Source organism: Mixophyes fleayi, chromosome 8 (assembly GCF_038048845.1).
Source record: "Mixophyes fleayi isolate aMixFle1 chromosome 8, aMixFle1.hap1, whole genome shotgun sequence".
Lineage (NCBI taxonomy): Eukaryota > Metazoa > Chordata > Amphibia > Anura > Limnodynastidae > Mixophyes > Mixophyes fleayi.
The window spans coordinates 102,721,257-102,733,990 of NC_134409.1; the positions used below are offsets into that span (position 1 = coordinate 102,721,257).

Consider the following 12,734-nt stretch of genomic DNA (forward strand, 5'->3'; position numbering starts at 1 on the left):
AGAGGAATCAAACCTACAAACGGAACAAATAGAATTTCTTCTGCAAAGCATACGTTTCGTCCTACAACATAACTATTTCTGGGCGAACAGTGGGTACTACAGACAGATTCGCGGGGCGCGAAGTTCGCGCCAAGTTACGCGAATCTGTTTGTAGCCCACTGGGAAAATCTTAATATATGGAACAACAATCCGTTCGCACAACATGTACACAAGTGGTACAGATTCATAGATGACGTACTGTGTGTATGGACAGGCACTACAGGACAGCTAGAAGAGTTTCTACTCTACATCAACAACAATGACCTAAATATGAGATTTACAGCCAATCACAGCAGAGAAAAGGTTGTTTTCCTGGACCTTGAGATTTATATTGAGGATAATCAGGTTGCAACAAAAACGCACCTTAAGGATGTTGACTGCAACTCGTATATCCCGGCCTGTAGTAGCCACCATAACAACTGGCTGCGGAACATTCCCAAAGGTCAATTCACCAGGATCAGGAGGAACTGTTCCACCATAGAGCAATATGACATCCAAGCTAGCTTAATAAAGGACAGGTTCCTACAGAGAGGCTATAATAGCACTTCTGTAGAGAAAGCCCTTGTTGAAGTCAGGGAAGAGGACAGGCAAAACCTCTTGACAAATAAGACGACAAAACCTCTTGACTCGTATGATGCGCCCTCATTTATCACCAGATACAACAGTGATTCCAAAAAGATAGAGAGATTATTTGCAAGCATTGGAACATCCTTCTGGGTGATGAAAAATTGAGGGAAGTTTTACCCAATAAACCAAGGTTCATTTATAAAAAGGCCAATAACCTTAGAAATGCCTTTGTAACAAGTAGTATTCCCATTACCAGACAGACACCTTCCAGTACATGGTTGGGAGAGGATAAAAAAGGTTTCTTTCACTGCACAAGATGTCAAGCATGCAGGACGAGCCATATGAGGGGCACTAAACCTACCTGTACATTTACTGCAACTGCTACTGGTGCCACGTATACGATAAAAGATAAGATCACCTGCGATACTAAGGGGGTGATTTACATGCTTGAGTGCCCCTGTGGTAGACAGTATGTAGGAAGGACAGCAAGAGATCTACATACCCGGATCAGATAACATCAAAGGAACATAACTAAGGGGTTTGAGGCACATAGTGTCTCCAGTCACTTTGCACTTCTCCACAATAAAGATGCCTCATTGCTTAAGTTTCTGGGCATCTGCAAAGTAAAGAGGTCATGGAGAGGAGGAGACTTCATCCGGTCCATGTCATGTGAGGAGAGTAAATGGATTTACACACTTAAGACTCTAGTTCCAAGAGTTCTTAACATTGACTTTGAACTTGACAGTTTCCTTTAACCATTACTTGGACTTACCCATGACACTTGGAACAATTCTGGTCCCTTATGGGACTCTGTGCGTTTATTACATTTCTTTATTAAGTCTGGATCTAGTTTTCTCTCACTTGGGGGACTTTTGAATATACACCTACATAGACTGAAAGGGACTTGCATTTACTATTGAATCTATTCATCGTTAAGCCTCAATTACTACATCTGGTCCACTAAGACCTTTCATTGGATAATCCGTTTTTAAAGACTATAAAAGGAGGCCAAGTGGCCTTTGCTAAACATCCCTGATGAAGCCCTTTACCGGGTGAAACGCGTAGGATACCCATTCCAAACGGATTAACCAACACTCAGCAGCACTCACACTTCTCATCGCCAAGCCGGCTGTAAGCTTACACAGACCGGACAACAACTACCGCATGTGCAAACTTCCAACTTTCACTCGGCAGCTGGATTCCCTTCAGCGCGGACAGAGATTTACACAGCGGCTCCCCCGAACGGACGTCTGTGAGATAGATTCTGCAAAAGCGGGGTGAGTCTACTCCGCTTATTGTTCCTTTGCCCTCATGTGGTGAATCGGAGCCGCTTGTATTTTCATTCTACCCATATTGATTTTCTCTTGGTGAAATATACACAGAGACTGTTTGTTTGCCATTTAAGTGACTGCAACACCCATTGTTGTTTTGGGCCTATGCACATGGCTACTGTACCATTGTTTGGAACTTTGCAACTACTTTTGATTTTATGATCCATTCAGCATACTGCAGCCTATTTTCTTGGGAGCTTTACATATCATCCAGGGGGGAGGGGTCTCCCCCTTTACATTGTCCCCGTGTTTGGCAGCCATCACCTATTTACACTGGGTACCTGCGCAGATATTACCCCCCTATTAATATAAATACCAATGCTGAACTTGTGTAGATTCCCGGAGGTATATGTTTATAGCAACCAATCAGATTCTAGTTACCGTTTATTTAGTACACTCTACAAAATAACAGCTAGAATCTGATTGGTTGCTATAGGCAACATCTCCACTTTTTCAAACCTGCCGTTTAGTAAATATAACCCCTGATGTTTATTGTAGTGTATAGTATGACAACAGTGGCATCAGTGACATTTCATCAGGTACTCAGAAAGGAGATAGCTATGCATATTTATATATAGTAAGTAAAATACAAAAGATGTACCAGGCATAGAGGTTTGGTAGTTACATCCATTCTAATAGAAATACCCAATGCCTCAAACTGGAATAGTGGAAACTGAAACATACTAATGACACATTCCTGCCAGTGACTCACAATTGCAACTATGTTATTTAGTAAAATATGCCAAGAACACTTTTTAAATGTTATCATGAGCTGTAGTCTAAACCAGGAATGGAATTAGCAGTGCCTGCAGCCAACCACCCAATAGATAAATACATAGCCAAAGCAATTGAGATTTTCCTTTCATGTTTGTGTGTGTGTTAATGAGTTTTAGGCTATTTTCTCATCCCCCACCATGTCTTGTAATAGAGCGCTGTTTGCATGGTGAATATCCATGAAACAGGTATAGTTCCACCCATCGGGGCTGAGTCATTAAGGAGAGCAAAGCACAAAAAAAAAGAGTATCTTTGCACCTGGGCAAAACCATGTTGCATTGGAGGGGGAGATAAATGTAAAATGTATGGACTAATTTATAGTTTGTGTAGGGCATGTTCTAGATCAATTTTGAATTTCAGTTTAAAAACAAGACTATCGAGTATTTGTGTGTTACATGACAAAAACCCCAGTATATTCTTTATGTGCAAAATATTATACTAATTTACACCCCTTGCATTGTAACATAGTTTTGTCCAGGATCAAATTTACGCCTTCTTTTTTTTTTACTTGCTCTCCTTAATGACTCGGGGCCATCATGTATATGGAATGTAAGCAAAAAATAATGTACTTTGGTATAGTTAAAAAAAAAAAACTGACCAAACACAATAATGTAGAATTTCTTTTGCAGGGGAATGGGAGAAGTCTATCCCATTATGAAGGGGAAATATCCTGTAGTAAAATATCAGACTGTTAGACAGGAAGTGGCTGCAAGCAATCATGTGTTCTACAGATAGGTAAAGAGTAAATAGAGGGCTGGTCACCTCAATAGATGCTGGGAGTCCTTGTGGTATGGTCCGGAATTTGTTTCTGCCTAGACGCAGATAGCTCAGATGCGGCAGAGCTCTGAACGCCATGGGACTGACATTGGCTTCACTTAGCTGATTGCCTTCCATTTCTAAAGTTACCAGGTTCTTCAGATCTAAAATGTAGGACACATGCAGCATGTTATTAGCATACTTTCCAATTCTTATCCATAACCTGACAGTCCTGTTAAAAACCCAGATAGCAGGTTATCCTCGGAGGAAGTCTTGTCAGCACAGACCTCCTAACATCCAGCGAAAGTGTTACACTTATAAATGCTTCAACATTTTCTCTTATTAATGTCCATTTTCTTCTATACTGTGCATAACTCTTGTTGCTTTGGAAGTCTAACTGAGTAACATATACATCGATTTTGATGTTATCAACGTGTTAATATTGGATAAGATTTAATTACTGATATCATTCAAATACAATTGAAATGTATTCTTTACGAGTTGTGTACCTCCTGATTAGGACAGGACATTCCCAATTTGAGGTGACTGTCCTGCCAATTAGCAGGTTTGTCCGTACTCCCATGAAGTTGGAAGGTATGTCGCCTGCCACAATTGGATACTGCACTCTTCAATTCAGGGATGTTTTTAGGAAGAGATTTAGGAAGGACATAGTGCTTTGGAAGGGCTAAGCAAACCCCGGGGGTGTGACCTTGGCATCATTTTTCCAAGAAAACCAATGTTGGGAGGTATTCAGTTGTGTACATTATGATTTTTATGTTGTATACATTTATCTATCTTTTTCAGTTTGTTATGTGCAGGTTCTCGCGTGTTTGTATTTTCGCCAAAATTTGAGTGTGGTGGTTTCTTTCCATTTTTTAAGTATTTGGGTATACAAAAGCATACTACAGCTCTTAAAACAGTTATTTTTTATAACATTTATTTTTTTACATTGTGTTCTTTAAAAGTACATGTTGTTTTCTGATCATGAAAGACATTTATACAGTATGCTTGACTGCACTTTTTCCTGTCACCACCATAATGCTATATTTAGCATTTGGTCTATGTTCAATATATCTGAAACATGGTTCACATGCTGTAATTTGCAAATGTGAAAGGAACAAATACAAGCACAAAGTGCTTTGCAAGAAATATACACCAATATTTGACTTATTCAAATGTGTATTTTTCCAATATGATAAATCACATATTGCATTGCAGGATCTGTCTATTCTGATTTGTATTTTGCAGACATACATTGCCATTTACAGCAGATTCTTTTTAAAAAGAAGTTACCACTGCATTGCTAGTTTCTGTATCAACAGTATACTTCCCACAATGCATTTCTTTATAGTGCTCTTACAAAGCTACCTTCACTTATCACCGGGTTCTTTTTGTAGAAAGGCATTGAAATATATTAATTTGATTAAGTCGCCCTTTAAAATGCACCCTAATTATAATGATAATGTCACCTGTGTTTTAAGCAGATAATATAAAGAGGAAACCATTTTAGGGCTTTGCACTTAATACAAGGATCTATATTTGCTAAGATAATTTCACTATGATTTTGTAACCCCCTCAACAAGGGTATAAGGACTCTTAGACTGGGTACACACTACAGAAGATTTCTCCCGATGAGTTATCGTTAACGATTTTCCCAACGACTGAAAAAAAAAGTCTCGATCAGCTTGCAGGTTCATGTGTACACACTATACAAGTTTTACAAGATTTACCCTCAAGATTTGCTCTTCATATTTGCTCGTTATAACCATCTGTTGAAAAGATTGTGACTCTGCACACTCCATAGAGATCTATGGACACTGCCGATCATGAGTGCAGGATTGGAAAGATATTGTCAGGCACGGATTTGAGAGGAACACTAACCAGTATTAGCACTACTGAGCAGATAGGTGCGGAGTCTAACGTACCCCTGGTTTTCACCAGGGACCCCCGCAAGGAGGTATGGGCTTCGCTGCACAGGGTACGCAGGTCGCGGTCCTATCAGACAGTTACTGGTGTAGTGAAGAGGAGTCGGACGGTCTGGGTCAAGCCAATCGGTATACGAGGTACAGAAGGAGAATCCAAAAGCAATGTCAAAACAGGCCAAGGTCGCAGGAACACGATGGGTCACACAGAATAGAGAATGGTCAGCTAGCCGGGTCACAACAGGAATGCAGAGACTAGAGAATGGTCGTAGAAGCCGGGTCCAAACACGAGGCACAAACACAGTGGGAGCTAGAGGCAGGAACCTGTTACTCTGGCACCCTAATGGCGCCAGAGCCAGGTTAAAATAGAGGCAGAAGACAGCTGATAGGCTCCGTGGAATAGGCACAGGAAGTGCCGGGGAAAGCGTCCCGTTGCCTAGCAACGGAACGAGCTACTGCGCAGGCGCCCGACAGGGTTGGGAGGCGCGGCTATACAGTTGCCCGGCAACCATCCGGGCGGAGCGGTTGTGACAGGCGTCCGTCTCCGCCGAGAGGGAGTATGACGGAGACGGCGCCTGACAGATATTGTTGAACGAGATTTTTAGTTTGGTTTAAAAATCAAATGAAACGATGCAATGTGCTTTTGAACAATAATCGTTCATCATTGGAGTGTACACACTGATGTGATATCAGACCAAATGGTCGTTTATTGTGTGATTGGCCCGATAATTGGCTGAAAACACTGTAGTGTGTACCCAGTCTTAATGTATCAGCAGTTTTACAGCATCAATGGTGAGTTTTTATTCTTGCTTATCGCGCTTCATATAAAAACTAGCACACGTTCTCAAAAATAGGCACACAGCATCACAAAACATAATATGCACCATGGGCCAGCAGTTTTACACTTTCATAAACAACCTTGCTGTCAGTGTGCTCTTTGTAGTGACAAGCAATGGGCTATATGCAGTGAGCCTACTTGCCAGTTGGCTGTACAAAATTATTACCTGCACATACGACTGCCAGCTGCCACACAAACAGATATGTACATCTGTCAATGACATGGTAACTTTTGAAATAATAGAATATAATAATAATACCTGCTAGACTGTCTTCTTTAAGGCTTCCAAGTTTATTTTCGTTCAGTTTAAGCTCCTCTAAAGTAGATGGTAATTCAGATGGGATCTGGTCAAGGATATTTCCATCCAAGTACAGACGTTTCAAATTCTTCAGTGACTTTGAAGCGAAGCAGAATAACAATCTTCGGTTTAACATGTCACTTGGATTCAGAGATACAGTTACATGAGAAAAGTAGAGGCTAATGTGTTTAGCATGATAGTTCTGCAGGAAATCCATATGACAGCTCTATTTTTCATGGGTAAAATGTTATTAAATGTACATCTTAGCGACTACAGATTATGACCATGTCTTTAGAGCTGAAAGAGTATTTTTGGTTATGTGCTGCCGTTATAAATACACATTTTTCTGCCTAGTATTGGCAAACCGTTTATACATTCTGGAGCTCATGTAGAGTTGAACGTAAGCATCTTTTTAGGCATAAAATACAAATTTTGGTACTGAATATGTGAACAAAAAAATGCTTAAGCACAAGTCCTTATGTAGACTCAGTTGCATCTTACACTTACGATTGCTTGGGGTAATTGTATCAAGCTGCAAATTTTTTTCAGTAACTTAAAATCGATGCAAATAGTGAGAGATATCTAGCGATTTTAAGTGTAAAATCGCAATATGTATTAACCTGCGATTTTGACTTTCCAAAATCCAATCTCTGGCTATTTGCATCGATTTTAAAACAACTATCTCTCCCCATGTTATAGTCAAACTCGGCCGAGATTGAACAGAAATAAAAGCATGTTGAGCTATCTGGTCAATGTTTATATAAAAGGAGGCACAATGGAAGTTTAAAGAAAGCATGTTTTTTTGTTATAGAAGGGCAAAAATAATTATTCATTTTATAAAATTATAAAATCTTAATCTTATAAAATTCACATCACTTAGCAAATACAATCCAAAAATAGCGCAAATGGTTAAGATCAACTCTCTAAACGATTATCAATTATTTTATTAAATTAATAATGTAACTAACAAGTAAATCTCAATTAAATAATGTCATTGTCTTTTTCTTACAAAAAAAACCAAACACTAATTAATTATATTTATGTGTGTTTTTGGTACAAATATAAATGTAGTAATTTGTTTTGACATGGTATAGATCAGGGTTGTCCAACCCGCGGCCCAGCACGCCTGTAAATGTGGCCCAGAAGGAGTTTTGGTTGTGGCAAGGGGGCAGCACTGTTAATGGGAAAAAAAAAAATCCTCCGTGCGGTGCTCGCAGTGAATGTCGGGCGTGATGTTATCACGCCCAACATCCATTGCGGAGCGCAGCACAGAGGAGTCACCCACGCGAGAAGAACAATCGGCAGCACAGAATTGGAGAAAAGAAGAGAAGAGAACAGGAGAACAAGCCGATTAAAAGGTAAGTTAAGGGGGATTTTTTTTATTATTTCAAGGGACGCTGACCAGTGAATAAAAGTCACCTGGTCCTGGAGCATCATGGACCTTATCTCCCTGCTACATGCTTCTACTTGTAATACTAATGGGGCATTATATATTATTCTCTTTGTTAGTTAAGGGATAACAACTTATCATTATAAGTTGTGTATGCACATAGGCCATAGTGGTGTAAGTAGCAAAACAGGTCACAATTTGGGGTCACAGTGATGTATATGTCAGGTACCGCAGGCCTGGTAAGGGCACTCTGATATACAATGCCTGGCTTAAATGCACTTTATTGATATTGCATCAAAAGAATACAAAAAGTGATTATAGTATAATAACTAGAGAGGATTTTTTGAACAGGGCGATTGAAAGGTAAGTATAGGGAGATTTGAAAAAAAAGTGATATATATATATATATATATATATATATATATATATATATATATATATATCTATCTCTCACTTTTTTCTCATATATATATATATATGTTAACTATGTTTTCTATGGTTTTTTGGATGATCAGCTATCGTTATTGTTAGTGTATCTTATGTGCGGCCCAAACCAACTCGTCGTCTTCCAATGTGGCCCAGGGAAGCTAAAAGGTTGGACAGCCCTGGTATAGATGATCTATGGTAAAAAATAGTTCAATAAAAAAATATGCTAAATAAAGTATTGTAATTACTATCAATGTGTAATGCAATCTAATGTATGAAGATGTATGCAAAACCTTTTTTTTGTGTTTTACATGACCCTTCACTCCCCTAAAAACTAGCAAACACAATGAACGCGCGGGGGCAGTGTTCCCTCTTTTTCAATTGAATTGAATGAGTTTTCGCGCTGTGCTAGCTAAAAACAGTCGCTATTGCAGTTAAAACCCACGGGAGATTTTTTTTTTTTTTTTTTACACTGCAGGGGGGAAAAAAGCTTGCGGACAATTGAATACCCCCCATAGGGTAATAGCATCATTTTTTATTTACTTGTTAATAAATATATGGCCATGTTATTTTTATTATTATCCAGTCATTTGTTTTTCTAAATGATATTGTCAAGTGACGTACCTTAAACGCAAGTGGATCTATACCTGTAGACATAAGTTTGTTCTTGCTAATATCAATCCTTTCTAGATTAGGCATTCCATTAAACGCTTCTTTTGGAATGGATGTAATAAAGTTTCCTAAAATATAATAAAATAAATAACATAAACGGTATATAGGAGTAGGAAATAAAACGTGTATGATTTTACACTTTGCACTAATCTGAGTTGGTAGTGTCCATCCATTTTTCATACTATAAACTCAGTTTTTCTTCAAGAGTTAAAACAATCCATTAAAGAACATCTCTATATTCTCACTATGTGTTAGAATGTAATACTGTACTTTTATAATAATCCCATGCAAATTATTACTCTGTGGATTGAATACAGGCTAAGATTAGCATGAAAGTTACAAGAGGATACTCCAGTTGGGTGAAGGCCTGTATCAAGGAAAAGTGGCTTTAGTATTTGTATTATATTATTGTTCTATACATAGTTTTGCATTTATGGTACAGAATATATGTGCTACAAAAATTTCAAGAGATTTCCAACTACACTGTCCCCTACTTTCTGCAAAGAACCCTCCCTTTGAACAGAGGAAATCCCTCCCTTTGCACAGTAAAAAAAACAAAAACTTTTGCCCAGAGACCCTTCCCTTCCAGTAATACAACAGTACTTCTGCTTACCTAGAAGATCCAAGCTCTTCAAATCAGGATCTGAAATTGGGGGGACGCCTGTTAGTTTAGCATTGGAACAGCTAACTGTGATCTCTGATATGAAACAACCAGGAGGCAGTGGAGGATGATGAATATCTATAGGCCGACGGGAACCTGGTATACGTCTCCTTGGTACTCTGAAAACATCTCCTCTTAGGATATTGTTCTCATCATCTTCATCTTCCTCATCATCTTCATTTTCTCCATCATCTTCATCTTCTTCTAGGTCAAGCTTTTCTCTCTCTTTTTGTTTTCGTTCCATTACTAACCGCCTCACCTCCTCTTCCCTATCTTCCTCTTCTTTTTTTTTCCTTTCCTCTTCTTTCTTCTTCATTTCTTCTTCTTTCTTGCGGTGCTCTTCCTCAATCCTGAGTTCCTCTTCTTCATTTGCCCTTCTTCTTTCTTCCTGGATCCGCTCTTCCTCTTTAGCTTCCAACTCCAGCTTTCTATTCTCTTTGTTTTGGCGCCTTTTCTGCTCTTTTTTCTTTTTTCTCTTTCGCTCCTCGGCCTTTAACCATTCTTCTTCCTCACTGTTCTCTTCTAATTCCTTCCTAAAAATCTCATTCATCTCATCTTGGGTACGTGGCAACTTCATAAGAACCACATCATTGGGATCATTTGGTTCTGGAGAATCACCAGAAAATTCAACTGTATTGTCCAATGAAATACTGTTAAGCACTTGGTGACCCGAATAAAGAGGTGAGCAGAAGTAAGGATATAGTAATAACAGATGAGAAGCCATGTTAGTATTTGTTTAACATTTTTCCCACAAACTTAGTTTATTTTTTTAATCAAATCTACTTTTGAATATAAAGCAAGATAAATAAAAATGAGGTCAAGTTTATAAAATGTAGGAGTTGTATGGAGATGAGCCAAACTTGTTCCATTATAGCAGGACTCATTTATTTGTGGTGCAAAAATACTATTGACATACATATGCCTTGATTCTAATTCATGTTAAGGTTTAAATATAGGTAAAATTGTCACACATATACATACATACACACATAGAGTTTGGGGGCTGCTTGGACTCATCAGTAGTTCTTTGTTCCTCAGTTTCTTCTAAAGACTGCTCTAGAGGCAGGGGAGGGCTGGCAAATTTTGGCCCGGGGGGCAAGACTCGATTCGGCAGCCTATTTTAAAAGAAAAAAATGCAGATGGCCTAGTGACCCAGCCCAAGGTAGTCCATTATGGGACTGGCCCAGGGGGCACATGCCCCCCTGCCCCCAGCCTAGCCTGCCCCTGACTGGGGGAACTATATGAGTGTTCCAGTCCTGTGGTTTGTATGTGCTTATGTGTATTTTACAGGTTACTCCTTCCACAATTTTTGAGAGAGTCATTGTACAATGATCTGAATTATGTACTTAGGGAGATTTTGGGAGTGGGAAGTAATTTGGAATTTTGGAGCAGGAGGAATGAAATTGGGGAAATATAATGTTAACATTGGTAGCATAAAAATAATTTACTAATTCCAGCGCGGAGATCCACTGTTAAAATCCAAGTTGTAAGCACTCTCCAGAATAGCATATGTGGTGATTTTACTCCATCTAGCAAAACAAAACAGGTGATCAATATTTCACTCTCTATGGAGATGTTTGTCAAGATAACCAGAGCCTGTGTTCCTTATGTTAATATATCCTAAGGAAAAGTGAATGATCCACTTAGTGATGGGAGCAGAGCTAAACAGACCATGCATCTTGGTGCATAGTCTCAATGGAGGCTGAAACATTAAACACTTCTTTGGTTCCCTTGATGGAATAAAATTTCCACATATGTTAATTTGGTGAGTGCTGTCTCACTTCCAATATGTACTGTGTATTGTTACACTAGGAACCTTCTGATGACACACACATGACAATTTCTTTCTTGTAATTTTCTTTTTAACTGTCAGGATGGCAAAGTAGCATACAACACAAAATTCCACCCACTTTCTTTCAACCCTGGTACTAAGTTGATAGAGAGTGCAGACTGTCAGCTGAATACCTAACTTAGAAGCATGTGTCAAACCATTCCCTTTGTCCGAAACATTGCAACACATTGTTTGTTGCCAAGTCTGAGCAAATAACAATAATAACTCCTGTGAATGCTAAATATGCAGTGTGTGTGTGTGTGTGTGTGTATGTATGTGTTATCCTTAAAATTGCATATCTGTGTGTGTCTAGCAAAATAAAAACATGAGGTATTGTTTCATACTGTGATCAAAACATTTAATCCTGCATCTCAGCCAGCGTCGGGCAACTCATTCTGTGCAGGTCCTACACTGACCTATGTGCTTTAAAACACCAATGCAGTTAAAATCAGATGCACTCATCTCCCAGGTATAGGGGCTGACATCTAGCATATATAGGATATATATAACCATATTCAAGCCTAGCTGTCCACGTTGCTGGGACGTCAATGTCTTCCTTATCAAAATATGCATACAAACTACAAATGGCACTCTCTGGTCTTTTAAAGAAGGTGAAATGTCCAAGTGAGTTTTATTGATATATAGACATTTTGGTCTTATAGTGGTCCTTTACCAAGATCGCAATAGTGTGCACAGAGCTATATTATATATCCAAGTCAAATTAGTAATAAATAATCATCAATGACTCGCACCTGTTTGTGTCCGATGTTACCCATTCAATGTAACCAAACATTGTGCCATTGCATTAGGTCACATGATCATTGGTGATCCACTACAAAAAAACTATACACAGTATATGTCAAGCCATTTCTTCATAAGTTCCGGTCAGACTTAATAAAGTGGATATCAGGATATATGCTACATAAATGAATCATAAAAATCAAGAAGAATGTAGCATTAAGGCTCACCAATGCACAATATAAAATGGATGGTCTTTTTTCAGGCTAATAGTAAACATCCAATAAAGGTATCACTCCTATAATACTTTTGTCTTTTTTGACACGAAAGTATTTAACATCATATAGATTTTTCTGGCTAACACGGTACTGCAATATATAATATTAGCCATCTAGTCCATAGATATTGGATATATAATCCAAATAAAACACATACTACTATTCAAAAAGAGCGAAAAAAGAGATACCAGCTAAATACAAACACATGGACAA

General features: G+C 38.6%; 2 protein-coding genes across 7 annotated transcripts in view; one reads left to right on the forward strand and one right to left on the reverse strand.

The window, feature by feature from the left end:
• CENPP (centromere protein P) overlaps window positions 1-12,734 on the forward strand; it is a 249,054-nt gene that overhangs the window by 167,825 nt on the left and 68,495 nt on the right. The gene's annotated exons all lie outside the window — the stretch shown is intronic.
• The window catches only part of ECM2 (extracellular matrix protein 2), a 41,873-nt gene that overhangs the window by 8,735 nt on the left and 20,404 nt on the right, over window positions 1-12,734 (reverse strand). For 2 of the 4 annotated variants that reach the window (XM_075183014.1, XM_075183015.1), the window contains exons 5-8: window positions 9,627-10,334; window positions 8,966-9,081; window positions 6,487-6,622; window positions 3,474-3,631 (exon numbers count right to left, since the gene is read on the reverse strand). In XM_075183014.1, coding sequence (XP_075039115.1) covers window positions 3,474-3,631; window positions 6,487-6,622; window positions 8,966-9,081; window positions 9,627-10,334 — 1,118 coding nt within the window. The remainder of the gene's footprint in view (window positions 1-3,473; window positions 3,632-6,486; window positions 6,623-8,965; window positions 9,082-9,626; window positions 10,335-12,734) is intronic. The other 2 variants (XM_075183016.1, XM_075183017.1) reach the window with 2 other exon arrangements.